Source organism: Thamnophis elegans, chromosome 6 (genome assembly GCF_009769535.1).
Source record: "Thamnophis elegans isolate rThaEle1 chromosome 6, rThaEle1.pri, whole genome shotgun sequence".
Taxonomy (NCBI): Eukaryota; Metazoa; Chordata; class Lepidosauria; order Squamata; family Colubridae; genus Thamnophis; species Thamnophis elegans.
Window position 1 is genome coordinate 64,403,408 of NC_045546.1, and position 17,373 is coordinate 64,420,780.

The 17,373-nt window shown below is 42.8% G+C and overlaps 1 protein-coding gene across 1 annotated transcript in view; it reads left to right on the top strand.

Moving 5' to 3' along the window:
- DMD (dystrophin) overlaps positions 1 to 17,373 on the top strand; it is a 1,161,901-nt gene that overhangs the window by 156,000 nt on the left and 988,528 nt on the right. The window contains 2 exon segments of the mRNA XM_032219839.1: positions 9,088 to 9,276; positions 9,549 to 9,733. Coding sequence (XP_032075730.1) covers positions 9,088 to 9,276; positions 9,549 to 9,733 — 374 coding nt within the window.

Here is a 17,373-nt window from a genome sequence, read left to right on the forward strand (position 1 = left end):
AAGAACTCTTCAATTGCATTAGGATGAAACCAGCACACAAAACAATAAAACAGCTACTTACAGAGGAAAGATGACTGTCCTGCTCATCTTCAACTCCACCAACTGACCACTTTGCTCCAATGAATGGCCTGCACAAGAAAAGACACAGAAAGGAAAACTTTAATTGCATGGACTTACACCTTACATAAGAATAAAACAATGAAAGAAGCAGTGATGTGCGGTGAGGTTTATGGCTGATGAGGCAGTCCTCTCCCCCGACATCCCACTGTCTAAAGCACTTTCTTTCTTTCGCTCACCTGAACTCTGACAGGCGGGTGAAAGAAAGCGGCAGCCCATCAGCACAGGTCAGTGAAATAGACTTTCTTTCGCCGACCTACGTCCACGGCAACTCGGAAGCACAGGCTGGCGAAAGAGACTTTCTTTCTCTGACCTGCGTCCGTGGCAACCTGGCAGCACAGGCTGGCAAAAGAGACTTTCTTTCGCCGACCTGCGTCCATGGCAACCCGGAAGCACAGGCCGGCGAAAGTGACTTTCTTTTGCTGACCTGCGTCCACGGCAACCCAGAAGCACAGGCTGGCGAAAGAGATTTCTTTCGCCGACCTGCATCCGCGGCAACCCGGCAGCACAGGCTGGTGAAAGAGACTTTCTTTCGCCAACCTGTGTCCGCAGCAGTCCACCAGCAGAGGCGGGTCTTTCACCCGCCTCTGCTGGCGGGCTGCTATGGACACAGAGGCGGGCAGAAGAAAGTCTCTTTCGCCGGCCCGTGCTGGCGGGCTGCCACGGACACAGGTTGGCAAAAGAAAGCGGCAGCGTGCCACCACAGGCCAGCGAAAGAGACCTTCTTTTGCCGACCTGCGTCTGTGGCAACCCGGCAGTACAGGCCGGCGAAAGAGACTTTCTTTCACCCGCCTATATCCGAGGCAGTCCGTCAGCAGAGGCGGGTCTTTTACCCGCCTCTGCTGGCGGGCTGCCGCAGACACAGAGGCGGGCGGAAGAAAGTCTCTTTTGCCCGCCTGAGTTGGCGGGCTGCCGTCCCTGCCTCTCCTACCCCCTTCCCTCTCTTCACTCATCTCAAACAAACACACACACACAAATTTGCACCAGGAGGATTAAGTTTGAATTCCTCCCCCTCCCTCCAATCCACATTTACACGTACCATTTCTTTTCCAGCTGTTTCACAGAGGATTTCAACTCTGCTCTTGCCTGCCATCATGAAAATGTAAAAATGTAAAAGGAAAAAGGCAAGAGCTGAGGTCAGGCTGGCCTAGTTGCTGCCAGAGTTGCCATGGATGACTCTGCTTAACTGTTTAAAAAAGCCTCTTAAAAACGCCCTCTACTGGAGGAGGCAGGAGAACCACGTGCCTCATCTATATCAGAAATTTTTCAGCTTTTAACCCTTGCTTAACTCTGCTCGAGTGATCACAAAGTCAGATTAGATGAGGCACGTGGTTCTCCTGCCTCCTCCTGTAGAGGGCGCTTTTAGAGGCTTTTTTAAACAGTTAAGCACTAAGCAAAGTCATCCACTGTGACTCTGGCAGCAACTAGCTCAGCCTTTTTCCTTTCACATTTTTTTTCTTTTCATGATGACAGTGGTGAGGCTCTGCCTCCCCTGCCTCCCCTGACTGCATGTCACTGGAAAGAAGTACACTCAAGTACTTAGCTGTGTTATTGGTTTTGTGGTTGAAGACGTTTTCACATTGTTCTTTCATTTCTGGCCTCCTCAGTTGCACTTCTTTTGCTCTTCACTCATGGATCATCAGCTGTGTGATGGTGTGCTCTGAGCCACTTTTGACTGAAGGAATTGGGTCCCAACTTTTTACAGGCACGTCACTAACACTTATTGTCATCAAATCATTAATGTTTGGAATAGTTAGATGAGTTCTTTGTTCTGAACATATGAGGTTTATTTTTGAGAACCCCCTTTCCACCTCTGCTGAACTAACAGCAATTGTCCTGACAATATCTCTAGCATTTTTGATACTGTCAGGAATTGTGTAATTCTTTGGATCTTTGAGTACATTTTCCGAAAAATTTCTGTAGTCATTCAAATCATTTTCATAATTAAACATTTTACCAAATTCAATCCTTCCTCTGCTTCTGCCCATGGAATGGCTACATCTTCAATGTTCCAGTAATCCAGCTCCAAATATGTGAGAAATTGTAATTTGTTTGTGTCTGGCAATTTGCTACCTGTTTTTAGAGGTTCACAATCCATCAACCTTTTCTTCAAATTGGTGATGATGCTTTATAAAAGATTTTCATGAGAAAGTGAGACAAATCATTGATTTTGAACTAATTTTATATTTTGGAAGGCTTCTGAAGCTATCATTCCATCAACCTTTTTTTCATATGGGCCCTTTTCCAGTCTAAGCATTTTAAATGCTTTAACTGATTGCAATACCAATTTTTCGGCCTTTATGATGTCTGTTTCTCCCCTCCAGGGCATTTGACAAAAGAGAAGTCTCATTTAGAATATCAATCATTAGGGCAAAATCAGTCAAAAAATTTAAAATTTCAAATTGGGCAGCCATGCCTGGAGATTTTTCATTGCCCAGAAAAAACTGATGTAGCGCTGGATAAGCATGCTACACAGCAGGGACGTGCAGTCACTGGAGGCAGGGGAGACGGGGCCTCACCAGTCTCATGAGGAAAAGGAAAGAATTTTTAAAATAATTAAAAAGGCCAAGGTAGTTGCTGCCAGACTCCACGTCACAGTGATTTTGAGTCTGCTTAGTATTAACTGTAGTGGGAGGCGAGAGAACTATGGGCCTCCTTTGCATAAGGAATTTTTCACCTTTTAAGAGTTAAGCAAGGGTTAAAAAGCGAAAAATTCCGTATGCAAAGGAGGCACGTGATTCTCCCGCCTCCTGATCTGGGAGCAGCAAATCATGCCTTGCGCCACTTGAGCGGGGAGGGCAGAGACTCCATTTCCCAGGCTGCAGAGGGAAAGCAAGCTAAAGCCTTCCTCGTTGCAGGTTGAACTTCTCGGTTGCAGATGAGCGAGAGAGAGAAAACCGTGAAGGGAGAAGAAAGAGAAGGAAGGAAAGAAGGAGGTGGGGGAAGAAGGGAGGAAGGAGGAGGAGGAGGACAAGGAGAAGCATCTCTGGGCAGGTGAATTATGCATGCAATAAGCAAGCTCTGAGAGAATGGCTGTGGAAGGTAAGGGCTACAGTTCTCCTGCCTTTTCCTTTTGCAAAGCGCACAGGCGCCCCGGGGCACCCTCCCCGCCTTCCTCATCCTTTGCTCTCACCTGAGGGAAGCAATCGCAACCGAGTCGGGGGGGGGGGTGTCAGCAAGCAGATCAAAGGCTTCGGTGCCTTGGCCAAATGAGGGGTAGGAGTGGGGGGGGATGCCGGCCACAAACAGAGGCTTGGAGGGGGCACGGACAGGTGAGTCGGCGAGGAACCTAATGAGCAAGGGCTGGAAAGCTCACAGAACCAGAAACCACAGAAAACATTAGCAAGAAACTCAAGCCCTTTAAGAAAACCCCAAGCAAAACCACCAGCTGAAAGGAAGATTTAAATTCTTAAGTACACCCATTAAGACAAAGTGCTTCAGCAGGCTAAAAATAGCTTGAGTGGAACTCCCCTTTTCCTATTTCCTGGCAAAACTAACCCCCAGGATAGGAAAGACAAAATACCTGGGACCAAGATTAACCCAGGAAAACAAAAGCAGGGCAATCAGAAACCATCAAATTTCCAAACCAAATTTCCTGAAAAAAATTAACAATAAAATATCCTTTAAAAAAACATTAAAAGCATAAAGAAAAAACCCAGTCAATTACCAGCAGGCAGAATCAGCTAGACAAGGCTGGGGACTGGGGGGGGGGGGGGCAGCAAGAAAGGCCTCAGTCAAGCGCCGTCCAGCTTCATGGTCTACGTGAGCCTGGGGAGTGACTGCAAGGAAGGCCTCAGCCACTCTCCGGGCTCACATAGACTGCGAAACTGGCCAGTGCTCCTGGTAGCTTCTCCCCATTTCCAACGTGCCCTGCGAAGTCACCTGCCGAGCACTGGCTGGCTTTGTGGTCTACATGAGCCTGGGGAGCGGCTGCAAGGAAGGCCTCAGCCACTACCCGGGCTTGCATAGACTGCAAAGCCAACCAGCACTCCCGGTATCTTCTTGCCGTCCACCTGTGCACCCCGTGAAGTCAGGTTAGGTAGGCTTACTTACCTTTAGAAAACCACAGGAGGAGGCAGCGGTAATGCAGCAAGGCAGGCAGGCAAGCTGGGAAGTCAGTGAGAATAGAGGTTAGAGTCAGCGAGGATGGAGTCAGCAAAGGGCGACGCGAGAGCAAAGCCAGGAAAAGTAATAAGTGGGTCATCCTCAGTATATATAGGGCTCTCAGAGATGAGGCGATTGGCGAGCCAGTGAGTCAGTGAGCAGTGGGTGGATAGGCAGGCCTCTGAGGTTGCATTTCTTGAACTGTAGATATCAGGTCATTTGTTTTGTATTAACAAATCTTTTCTCTGTTTCTCTCTCTTCGTATTGCATATAATTGTTTTTAAAAGGGATAATTACTTAATCAAGTGTAACTTCAGACAATTTCACATATTCTTACCAAGGATAACTTAAAACACAGATTGAAAACCGATATTGTGATAGCTGTAATTAGGACTTGGTAAATTTAATTTGATAGTATGTTTGGTATATGAAAAGCATCAAGTTGGAAGCTGGGAGACTGTGAGTTCTAGTCCCACCTTGGGCACAAAGCCAGCTGAGTGACCTTGGGCTAGTCATTTTCTCTCTATCCAAGAAAGAAAGCAAACCACTTCTAAAAAATCTTGCCAGGAAAACTGCAGAGACTTGTTTAGACAGTCTCTCAGAATCGGACAGAAGTGAACAGGAAAAAAAAAATCACAATATGACTAAAGCAAATTATTCAATAACTGAAGGATAACTCATATATTTCTGTATACATCTATACAGAGGTATGGAGTGAGATATGACCCTCTAATGTTAATAATCTTTTGTTCCTTAAGGTTATCCATTCTTTAACCCAAGTGATCACTGCCACGGTAATATAATTCCCAATTGGGCAAACCAAATCCTCCTCTTTCTTTGGCCTCCTGAAGTAGTTTCAATTTAATTCTTCACTCTTTCCCCTGCCATATTAATTTCAACACAATTTTATTCAGATTGTCAAAGTACTGTCTCTCTAGTTTTATAGGCATATTTTGAAATAGGAAACACAATTTTGGTAGAACACTCATTTTAATTGTAGCTATTCTACCCATAAAGGAGAGTTGAAGGTCTTCCCATCTTTCCAAGTCTGTCTTTATCTGATTTAATAATTTAATATAATTGTCCTCCTTAATTGATATGCACCTTGCCATCAGAAAGAATACTTCATCTTTTTTGCTAATTGAATCTGTATTCCCTTGGTCACATCATCTTTCTGTTTGTTAGTCTTATTCTTAGTTATCATTTTAGTTTTTTACTTGTTTACTTTTACCCTGGCTACCTCTCCATATTCCTCCAATATGTCCATGAGCCTCAAATCCAATTGTAGTGGTTCCTCCAGAATGAAAACTAAATGCAAGCAAAAGCTTGCAATTTATAACTTTCTCCTTTAATTTCCAATACTTTAATCTGTGTGTCCTTTCTTATTATTCTTGTTAATACTTCCAAAGATAAGATAAATAACAACAGGGATAATGGACACCTGTAATGGCTCCTCTCCTAACTTAGAAAGTAAAGACTCTTGAAACGGATTATTTCAAAAGGAACCTTTAAGTAAGCACAATGGAAAACCATTAGAGGCAAAGCAGCATCTGAAGCCCTTTAGGCAATGCAAGTGGGATTAATGGGATTAAACTGATAATGTCAGAATGTAGATTCTGGCCAATACACAAGTTTGAAGATGTTTCCTTAACTCTTCTGCCCTGAGAGTCAAATAAAACACACATTCCCATCTCTAGTTTGACATTAAAGTAAGATATCCCATATGGCCATCATAAACATCCCCCCAGAGGTGCTGGGACCTTCAGTCTTCCAGTGACAGGAAACCAATTGTAAAGTTGTAAAACTCAGTTGTTTCAGATGTAGCTAATTATTTAACTCCGAGGTTCCCCTCCTCCCAAGTGTATCAGTTAGTTACAAAAAATTCTCGTGCATTTCTTTCACAGTCACCCATGAGTCATATTAATTCTAGTATTTTAAATCAAATATATTTGTACATATTACCATCATCCTCCCCCAATTCTCGTTTGACTATAATGGTTTAAACATCCTTCATCATAAAACATACCAAAACTCAAAACATAACCACCTACTGGCATCTATCTCATTTGCTATTTCTAGTATCCCAATAACACTATTCCTTATGGCCTATTCTAGCTAAACATCAATAACATTTAGTAATAAAGGTTTCTAATCTTCCTTTCCAAATCACTGTTTACAATTTACATCCAATTTTCCCATGTTGTACCCATACCTATATATACATTGTTATCATTATCTCTCCTTTATTTGACTATATCCATTATCATAATTTAGTTCTTTTTTTATTAATCTTTATGTGTAACCAAACCATTTCTCATCTTCCTTTCATAGGTACCATTCAATATTCATATCCAATTAGTACTTGTTATACCAATACATACATATACATTATTATCATTTTCAATTGTTTATTAAACCATATCTATTGTCACTAAATTTCACTAAGTCCAACTAGTTTTAGATTAAACACTTTCATCTATCAGCCTGTATCTTTCCAGTCGCGAAACAGTCTCATGTCTTCTGCCATTTGTGGCATCAGTCTTCTAATTATCTTCTTAATCAAGTTTGTATGGACTCTTCTTTCTGGTGAGGCATTTTTAAGATGCACCCCACATGACACCTTAGGGAGTTGCAGATTGGACACTGGGGTGGGGTAATTGGAGGGAGGGGATTGGGTAATCATTTGATATGTTCATGCCTTTTTGGCTCAGATCTTGCTTTTCTTTCGCTGCTATCTTTTCATAACCAGTAAAAGTATCTTTAATTCCATGAACAATGGAGTTTGGAGTTTTCTTTCTTGGTTATTGATGTAGGCACACCTGACAAGAGTGTTCTTTTGGCTGATGGGACCCTGGACCAGCCTGTCACAGTTATGCTTGGGTATATCTTATGCATGAAGTCTCCAAGCAGTGCACAGGAGAAAGACTGTTGGTCAGTAGATTGCGGGAGACTCCATTCCCACCCAGGTCCAGTGTCTGTTCTGGCAGACATTTGAGGACATTGTGTCATTCTTCGACCTACGCCTTCATTTAGAAACTAAATCCAGTCAAGCCAAAGAGGCGTGTCCAAACATTTAAATTCAGTCTCAGGGCTAATAGGCAGAAGTTCTCTGTGCATGGAGTGCACAGAGAACTACTGCATAGGTAAGACCAACAGTCTTACTAATCCACATGTATGAACCTTTTCAGCCTTTCAGCTATTATTACCATAACTGTTTTATAATCTGTATTCATCAATGAGATAGGCCTATAGTTTTTAATTAATGTTAAATCAGTATTTTCTTTCAGAATCAATATAATATCTGCCTCTACCCATGATAGTGGAATTTTTACCTCATTTAACACTGCATTGTATATCACAAGCAACATTTTTTCCTAACATATTGTGCAGCTCTTTATACATTTCTGCTGGCAAACCATCCGGTCCTGGTGCTTTATTATTTTTTTGTTTTTTTATTACCTCAATTAATTCTGGCATCCTTATTTCTTCATTTAACATATTTTTTTGTTTCTGCTGAAATTTTAGGCAGCGAGGCTGTCTTTAAACATTTTATTATTTTATCTTCTGAATATCTGTCCATATCATCATACAGTTTCTTATAATATTACTGCACTATATTCTTTTTCTGCTCATTCTGATAGCAAATCATTCCTCATTTTGTGGTTTACTAATCCATCTTTTATGCTAACACTCTCCATAGTTTGTTTGCATTTTCAAAGAAATTTTGGTTAGGTTTTTTTTAATGTCTCTCGCCAACTCTTCCTTCTCAAGCATATTCAGTTTATGCTTCGTTAAGTCCATTTGTTGCTTCAACTTCTTTTTTTGATGTTCCCTCTGCAACTCTACTTCAGCTCTTTAATATTCTTCTAGATGTTTCTGTCGCTGTTTCTTCTCCTTATTTTTATTCACCATATATGATATAGTGACTCCCTTCATGTACACCTTCGTAGTATCCCATAGATCCGTGATGGCGAACCTATGGCACGCATGCCGCAGGTGGCACACAGAACCATTTGTTAGGGCATTGCCTTGTCAGCTCCAGCGTGCATACACACACTGTCCAGCTGACTTTGGCCTTCTTTTGAGGCTGTTTTCCGCCCTCTGGAGGCTTCAGGGAAGCCCCCAGAGCGCAAAAAAACCGAGCCCTACAGACAACTTAGAAGTTTGGGAATGGACTTCTGGTTTGCTCATAGGGCCATTTTTCGCCCTCCGGAACCTTCAGGAGGCTTCCCTGAAAGACTACGGAGGGCCCCTGGGGGGACTGTTTTCGCCCTCCCCAGGTTCCTAGAAAGCCTTTGGAGCCTGGGGAGGGCGAAAAAAGCATGCCAAAAGCAGGGGGAGTGCTGGTTACGTGCACATGCATACAGGGGGGAAAAGCATGTGCATGTGTAGCATGCCCATGTACAACCCCCCTGCGCTCCCTCCACTTTTGGCACGTGAGCATGTAGATTATACCAAAATATAAAAAATGGAGGAAGTATTTTAACTTACAACTATACTTTTATAAATATTTACAATGTTTATATGCATTAATGTAGCTTTGCATGCAGTTATAGTGTAACTGAATATACAAACTGAGCTGTCTGAGTTTTAATTTTAACCAAACATACCTATAACTAAAGCTGTCATGAAGAATATCTTATTTTTCTGTTAATATTTATGAGATGGCTTTGTACCCAATGTCAATTCCAATGACTTTGTACAAAATAATAAAAATCTGAATATCTGTATATTAGATCTAATTTTAGATGAAACTGATGCCATATGATTTATTAATTATTAAATTAACATGACTACATTTCATTTATTAATCCAGAAGAAAGTATACTAGTGAATTTCTCCTTAAATACATTATTTATTTATCAGCATTTTGAAAGTCAAGAACAGAGGTTATTTGCAACTTCACCCACGAGTTCAGAAACAAACTTAGAAAGCTACCAAACTGAATTAGAAGAAGTCATCTCATGGCTTCTGTCTGCTGAAGATTCATTTCAAGCGCAAGGAGAGCTCTCCAGTGATGTAGAAGAAGTTAAAGAACAGTTTCACATTCATGAGGTATGAATGAACAATGTCTATTTCAATAATTAACACAAAAACTTCACCCCCTGCTAATTGTTTTTCTATGGTTACAGAATGACACTAAAAATGTAACATTTGAATGATATTTTTATTTCATTTGTTTCCTTTTTACAAAACACTTGAATCACATTGTTAATTTCTAAAAACTGGTTTATTTGATAAAAATTGGAAATTTAATGTAATCTGTAAAATATCCATATGAATATTTTGTTTTTTGTTGGTAATCATTGTTATAATGATTTTCCAAGGGTTTTATGATGGAATTAACTGCTCACCAAGGACGTGTTGGTGATATTTTGCAAGTAGGCAGCCAACTTTTGGGAACATTTGGAAAGCTTTCAGAAGATGAAGAAAATGAAATACAAGAACAAATAAATCTTCTAAATTCACGCTGGGAAAATCTCAGAGTCAGAAGTATGGAAAGACAGAACACGTAAGTCAATATAAATGTGGATTATCAATTTTGTACTGGGTGAAATTATTGTTATTGTGTAGCATGTCAAAATAATATTGTGTGTTTTTAATACAAAAGTATGTGTCAGTGTTCCAACTCTTCAGTGTAATTCAGAACTTTGAGACAAAGTCCATCAGAGTAATATTTTATTAAAGAAGTCATTTTGGCACATCTGGGGAAAACCCAAATCTGAAATCCCGTGTTTTCCCTCACCTACACTAAAACTCACACCCTGCCCTGTCCAGTGACATTCACATCACATGGCTAAATCAATCTCCTTTCTCAGCTGCTGCCAAACTTTGGTCACTCCTCTCCAGGTGCTAGCAGCCCGTCCTTGATCTCATGTGAAAGAATGTTGTTATGACTATACTCCAGGGGTGGGTCGCACAATGTGTGCATGTTCGTGGCTCTTGCACATCCGTTCCAGACATGCACTGTGCATGTATGCATAGTCAATAAAATCCAAAATGGTGGCACTAAAATCCAAGCAGTAGTGAGGGAACGGGTTAAGGGGCATGGCAGGCCTGAGTCGCTGCTGGTTCTACATCCCAGGCCTGAATTCCACTATTGGTTCACCCGGATCGGGCCAAACCAGCAGCAACCCACCACTGCTATACTCCCTTCACTACTCTCCCATTCCCACAGCTCACCCATCCCCCACTGTGGCAGCCCTGTAAAGTCTGTCCAAAGGTAGATCCAGGGATGACAATATGAATGTCAAATCTTATCAAACCATTCTTCGCCATCCAGTCAGAGCTGAATAAGCTTTTTGGATGAGAAGCAAAAAATATTCAAAGAAAAGAACCAAAAGTCCAGTTGCCTCTTGAAAAAGCATCTTTGGGCCAACCAAGACCTGGATGACCGAGAGTCTCCATAGACATTAAACCTTATTCTTCTTTCAAAAAGGAAAACTAATGTGAAAGTTCCCTTTTAATTTTGACCCCATAATCCCTTACATCAGGGTGGAGTTGAGGCAACTGAATGGAGCTGAGTGTTTACTGGCCGAATGACCTTCCTGTTGCCAATGTAGAGTTCCTTTTAATAATTTGGCAAAATTACCGGGTGAATTTCCTTTGCCAACTTTTGAATCAAAATTTATTTCCTAGAATACTGTTTATGTACTTAAAATAAGCTATCTAATATGCAACAAATACAAATAATACAAACAAATTGTATTTCACCCAAATTATGATCATGCCAGTATTGTTCTTTGAATGTAGTTATTTAACACAGGAATTGTTTTAGCAATAGCCTATGGAAATGCCAGCTCTCGCCAGGTCTCCTGTCAACAGATACACACACACACACACACACACACACACACACACACACACTGTATTCAAGATGGCAGCAATGGAGGAAGCATTGTTACATCGTGGGGAGAAAAGTTGCTATTAAATTGAGATAAAATGATAGGAGGAGAGGTGGAGAGGAAAAGGTAAGTCATAGAAAAAGAAAAAAAGATTGGAGAAAGGAAAAGGAGAGGAAAGATTGAAGAATTAGGAGAAAAACGCCACCAAGGGAACTTGGCCTGCTGAGAGAGGTCCAGCTGCACCCAAGAGGCCTCTACCCAAGAGACCGGAGGCCAATTGAAGTGAGATGAGTGGAGAGGCAAAATGAGCCATCAGAGAACAAGGAGACGAGCCAGTGAGTGAGTGGGGCCAGCTGTGGAACAGGGAGGAAAGTCATCTGTGGGGCAGAGAGGTGAACCGACTGAGGGCAGCACAATGACCAGCAGAGAACAAAAAGGACAGCCAGTGAAAGAGTGGTGCAGGGAGGAGGAGAGCTGGCTGAAGAGAGGAGAGGACAAGCGAGCTTACTCCTGGGGGAAGCAATACCCTGGTGCCATGGATCAGCAAACAGGAGTCGCATGGCTGCAGAGCAAAAAGCAGCGGTAGTGCAGCAGATAAGAGGGCCAGCAGCAAGGGGCAGGACAGAGAACCACAGCCTGAGAGCAATGCAGAGAGCAGCATAAAAAGTGACAGTAGAATGACAGTGGAATCGGAGGCTATTGGTGGTGCAGGAGCATTGCAGCCCAGCAAACCAGTGAACCGTTGACTGCAAACCACAACAGAACAGCATGGCACACCAACAGACAAATGAGAGGGAAGCAATGCCATGAACTGGCAAAAGCAGGGACAGCTGAATATCCGGTAGTGGCAGGAGAAAAGCAAGTAGGACGAGAGGATAAAAAGACAACACAGAATACAAGGCAAAAAAATTAAAGCAGGGTAGACAATATCAAGTACGGAAACATAAAGGTAGAGAAGAAAGGGATAAATAAAGCCCACCAGAAGGCAAGGAGGGAAAAGATCATAAAAAGGCAGGGTAGAAAGGGATAATTATAAAACATTCCATTATAGGATAAGAATGAACCGTGCACTTAAGCCCACTCAATACTGAAAATTTTAAAACTAGACAATTTCAATGATCTGCTAGAACTTTTAACATTTTAAACTGGACATTTTTTTAACAGCTAGAACTTTACATTTTTATCTAGACTTAACATTTAAAATTTAGCTCCCCTAAATTTTAAGTGAGCTGTTAGAATTTTTAATTTCTAAATTGGACATCTTTCCCTTTTAAACATCTGGGTTAAAACCTTCTGCGTTTTCATTTTCAATTTTTTTAATCCAATCATGGAAAAAGAAACTGATACTGTTGTACTGCAGGCTACTTCTGCTGACTGCTGTCTGCCTGCAATTTAGCAGTTCAAATCTCACCTGGCTCAAGGTTGACTCATCCTTCCATGCTTCCATGGTGGGTAAAATGAGGATCCAATTGTTGGGGGCAATATACTGACTCTGTAAACCACTTAGAGAGGGCTGTAAAGCAGTATATAAGTCTAAGGGCTATTGCTACTGTGCTATATGGAACATGTATATATTTCTGCCCACAGAAGGCCCAAACTATATATTGTATCTACCAAATGTAAACTAATCAAGTTACTAGAAGAAAAAGTAAAGTGTCTAGAGGAAGCTTTAACCACTCTGAAATTCAACCTACAAAGAAAATTCCAAACTTTGCAAAAAGAATATGCCCAAATTGAACATAATAATTATCAAACAACTTCTGAAAGAATTGTTCCCTTAGAAGAAGAAGACAGGTGGAGACATATCACTCTTAGAAAAAAACACAAACCTAGTACAAAACCCATGTCCAACACAACCCATTCTGATGAGATTTGATGAACTCTCCCTGGAAGAAAACATGCAGACATCTAGAAAAGAAGCATCATCAAAGATCCTTTAAAAAGTAGCACCATAAAATGTTTCTATTATAGAAGAATATCCCAAACCACCCTCGGGGAAAAAAGGTGAATATTGGTGATAGGAGATTCAATTCTCAAGGGAACAGGATCAGCCATCTGTAGATCAGACAGTCAATCCAGAGAGGTATGTTGCCTTCCTGGAACAAAAATCAAGGATATAGCTGAGAACCTAACCAAAATAATAAAACCCATAGATTGTTACCCTTTATTACTAGTACATGTAGGGATGAATGACACAAAAAAAGGACTAGAAAACAACATTGATTATGAGCAACTACGGAAGAAAGTTAAGGAATTAGATGCACAAGTAGTTTTTTCATCTGTACTGCCAACAAAAGGTCAACATCCAGTAAAAGAATAAAGGATTCTAGAAGTGAATTACTGGTTAAAGAGTTGGTATCTCCAAAAAACCTTTGGATTCCTGGACCATGATCTGCACTACCTCCGTTTTTGGCAAGCAATGGGCTGCACCTCACAAAGACTGGGAAGAATGATTTCTGAGAAAGACTTGCTCAACTTATCTGGAGGGATTTAAACGAAAATTGAGGAGGGAGAGTGACCAATCTTTAGGATCTCCAGGACCTAATTCCTAGCAAAAACACCTAGAAAACAAGTCAAATAATAAGGTAAGGAGAGATGCGAAGGAAGACAAACTCATATACCAAATAGGAGACATAGGAAGTATACCCAGAGTCAGACATAAAGATCTCAAGTGGCTATATGAAATGCACAAAGTTTGGGGAACAAACTGGTGAACTTGAACTATTAATACATGAAGGTAGATATGATATAGTTGGAATTACAGATAAAGATTCCTTGGATGAAAATTCAAGGAAAACAACTCAAGTAGCTTGGGAAACTCTGATTTAAAAGATCATAAAAGCTCAGACCAACACAATACTATTGAAAAAGAAAAAGAAAAAATCCAAGAAGAAACTAGCATGGCTGCACAAAGATTTCTCTGACAAATTGAAAGACAAAAAGGACAAGTACAAAAAATGGAAAGAGGGACACACAACTAAGTCAGAATATCAGCAGATAGCCAGAATCTGCAAAGATGAAGTCAGGAAAACAAAGGCTCAAAAATGTTCATAAAAAAGACTTGCAACAAAAGTCAGATAATTTTAAAAAATTCTTCCAACATATTAACAAGAAGAAAAAAAATCAAGGAAACAGTCTGTTCACTAAAGAGAGAAGATGGCAAGGAAGTAACAGGCAACAGAGAGTTGCTAAACTCATTCTTTGCATTGGTGTTCACCCAAAAAGAAACTATAGTTCAAACTACTAAAAACATAACTGTAAAAGACAGACTAGAAATAAAAGGTAAAATAGGAAAAAAATAGTAAGAGAACATCTGTCCGATTTTTATGAATACAAATCACTGGGACCTGATGGACCCAGAGTTCTAAAGGAACTGACAGATGTCATATCAGAACCACTGTACCACATCTTTCAAAAATCCTATAGTACCAGGGAAATACAGTACCAGAGGACTGAAAAAGAGCTGATGTGGTTCCCATTTTCAAAAAAAGGGGGGGAGGGGAAACAGACCCAGGAAACTACAGATCAATCAGCCTAACATCAATACCCAGAAAGATACTGGAAAAGATAATAAAAAAACAGATCTACCAAATAAGTAAAATAATAACTAGCAGTCAGCATGAATTTGTTAAAAACAGATCATGCCAAACCAATCTTATTTCATTCTTCAACATAGTGACTAAATTAGTAGACAAGCGAATACTGTGGACATAATATACTTAGACTTCAGCAAGGCTTTCGATAAAATAGACCACAACCTACTTCTTGATAAGCTAGAAAAAAGTAGGAGGTAGTAGAAATCGGCCATATCATACCTGGCCACACCCCCATACTGGTACGGTCCCCTGGCCTGGGCCCACTCACTCCCCTAGCTTGCCCAGTTGCCGCTCGCTTACTCTCTTATCCCGCCCACCCACATCATGCTTCCCCACCCACCCACTTCCTTTGCCCACCCAGCTGACAGAAGCCATTGTGGTGCCGGTCATGGCTGAGAGCTTTCTTTGCCAGATGACCGCTGAAAAGTTTTCCCTTTTAAAAGCCACCAGTGATGGATCCAGAAAAAGAAAGAACTGGTGAGTGGCTGTGCCCAGGCAGGGGGATGTTCGGGGCGGGGGGGCTGGGTGGGTAGGAGCTAGGAGTGAATGGCTGCATCCAGCTGGGGGATTGGAGTGGGCAGCTGAGCAAGAGCTGGGCAAACAGGCAGGAGGGCCTTAGGGGGGAGTTCAAATTGCACCCCACTGCGAGCATCTCTCAGCCATTGTGTGCAGGAAAAAAATCTTGCACAGTAAAGAAAAATTTCTTGTGAGTGTGAGGCAATTAACAGCTTCTTGCATTCTTGGGAAGTTTTTCTTTTCTGTGCAAGCATTTTCCCTGCACACAACGGCTGAGAGACGCTCACAGTGGGATGCAATTGGGGTGTGGCAGGTGTGGCAGGGGATGGGGCGAGCAGGGCCACGAGATGTGCATCTTACCGGAGACTGGTGGCTCCAGATCTTGTGGTTGAAAACCTTCAAGGTTGCTTTGGGAGGGGGCAGACAGGAAGCCCCCCCCCCCGGGTGTCTGCAGCCTCAGAGCCTGCAGTCTTGGAGCAAGCTTTTTCACAGTAAAGAAAATCTCACATGTGTGAGTAGTTTTTCATTGCCTTTACTATTTGTATTTGTATTTGTTTATTATTTATAGGCCGCCCTTTTCCCTGAGGGGACTCAGGGCGGCTGACAATTTATGGGGAGGGGAATACAAGACGAGACATGAGACAGTACATAAGTAAAAGTAGAACACAACATTCATTCATCATTCGGGTGGGGACGGATTAGGATCTTTATCCCCAGGCCTGACGGGATAGCCAGGTCTTGAGGGCTGTGCGGAAGGTCTGGACGGTGGTGAGGGTGCGAATCTCCATGGGGAGATCATTCCAAAGGGTCGGAGCTACTACTGAAAAGGCTCTCCTCCGCGTAGTTGCCAGTTGACACTGACTGGCAGATGGAACTCGGAGGAGGCCTAATCTGTGCGATCTGATAGGTCGTAGGGAGGTAATTGGCAGGAGGCGGTCTCTCAAGTACTCAGATCCACTACCATGGAGGGCTTTATGGGTGGTAAGTAGCACCTTGAAGCGCACTCGGAGGTCAACAGGTAGCCAGCGCAGCTCGCGGAGGATAGGTGTTATGTGGGCGAACCGCGGTGCGCCCACAATCACTCGCACGGCCGCATTCTGGATTAGCTGAAGCCGCCGGATGCTCTTCAAGGGCAGCCCCATGTAGAGCATGTTGCAGTATTCCAGCCTAGAGGTCACAAGGGCCCGAGTGACCGTTGTGAGAGCCTCCCGGTTCAGGTAGGGTCGCAACTGGCGCATGTGCATGTTGTTGCAGGCTCCGAGGCTGCAGGCACCCGGGAAGGGGGGAATGTTGCCCATCTGCCTGCCCCCTCCAGAAGCAACCGGGTAGGCCCTGCCCATGTACCACTGCCATTTGACCGCTCAGGGGGGGAAGCAGTGCCTGCCCAGATGCAGCTGCAGATGGCAACAGGATGCGAAGGAGTGGTTGTCCAGCAGAGCCGGAAGTGTCCTGAGGTTGATGGGGTGGCAGGGAGGTTGCGCGGGGCTGCAGGCAGCAGGAAGGTGGGCGCTAAGGCCACCCTGGGCACCTGCAATGGGACACGACAGCTGCTGGGTGGCCATTCCTTGGTGTCCCATTGCAGGCTGCAGTTGGCTTTCTTCTGGTGATCCTTCCTCTCTGGGACAGAAGGTGTCTCCCAGCCAGGAAGGATTGCCAGGAGAAACCCAACTGCAGCTGGCAATGGGACACAGCAGCTCCTTCATCCCCAACTGGGGTGATTGGTGTGGGCAATTGTCCCTTCTTGGCCTCCATAGCTTCACCGGAACTGGCTCAGCTCAGCCGCTGTAGTGAGCATGCGCAAAAACAGGGATTGTGGCCTGGCATTACCATGGTGGCATTGGAGGATTGTGGAGGGGAAGGAGTGCTGTGGGGCTCTTGGGGGCCCGGTCACCCCACCATGGAGGTTGAGTTTTACCTGGAGAACATCAATGAGTTCATCACAAACCAGAACCGAGTTGTGAGCGCGGGGTGGGGGAAAATCGGGTGTGTGTGTGTCACTAAAAAGCTTTATTATTATTATAAACAAATAAAATAAATAAAAAAGTTCAATTATTGAAATGCATTTAGTTGCTTTCCTACAGCTCTTTTAGGCCCCCAACTCGAATCCTGCATCCATCTCCCAATGTGCTCTACTCCAACTCTCATCATCCGCAGCAGGTGAATAGGGATTGTAGTAGGCCAAGGATCTCTTGAGG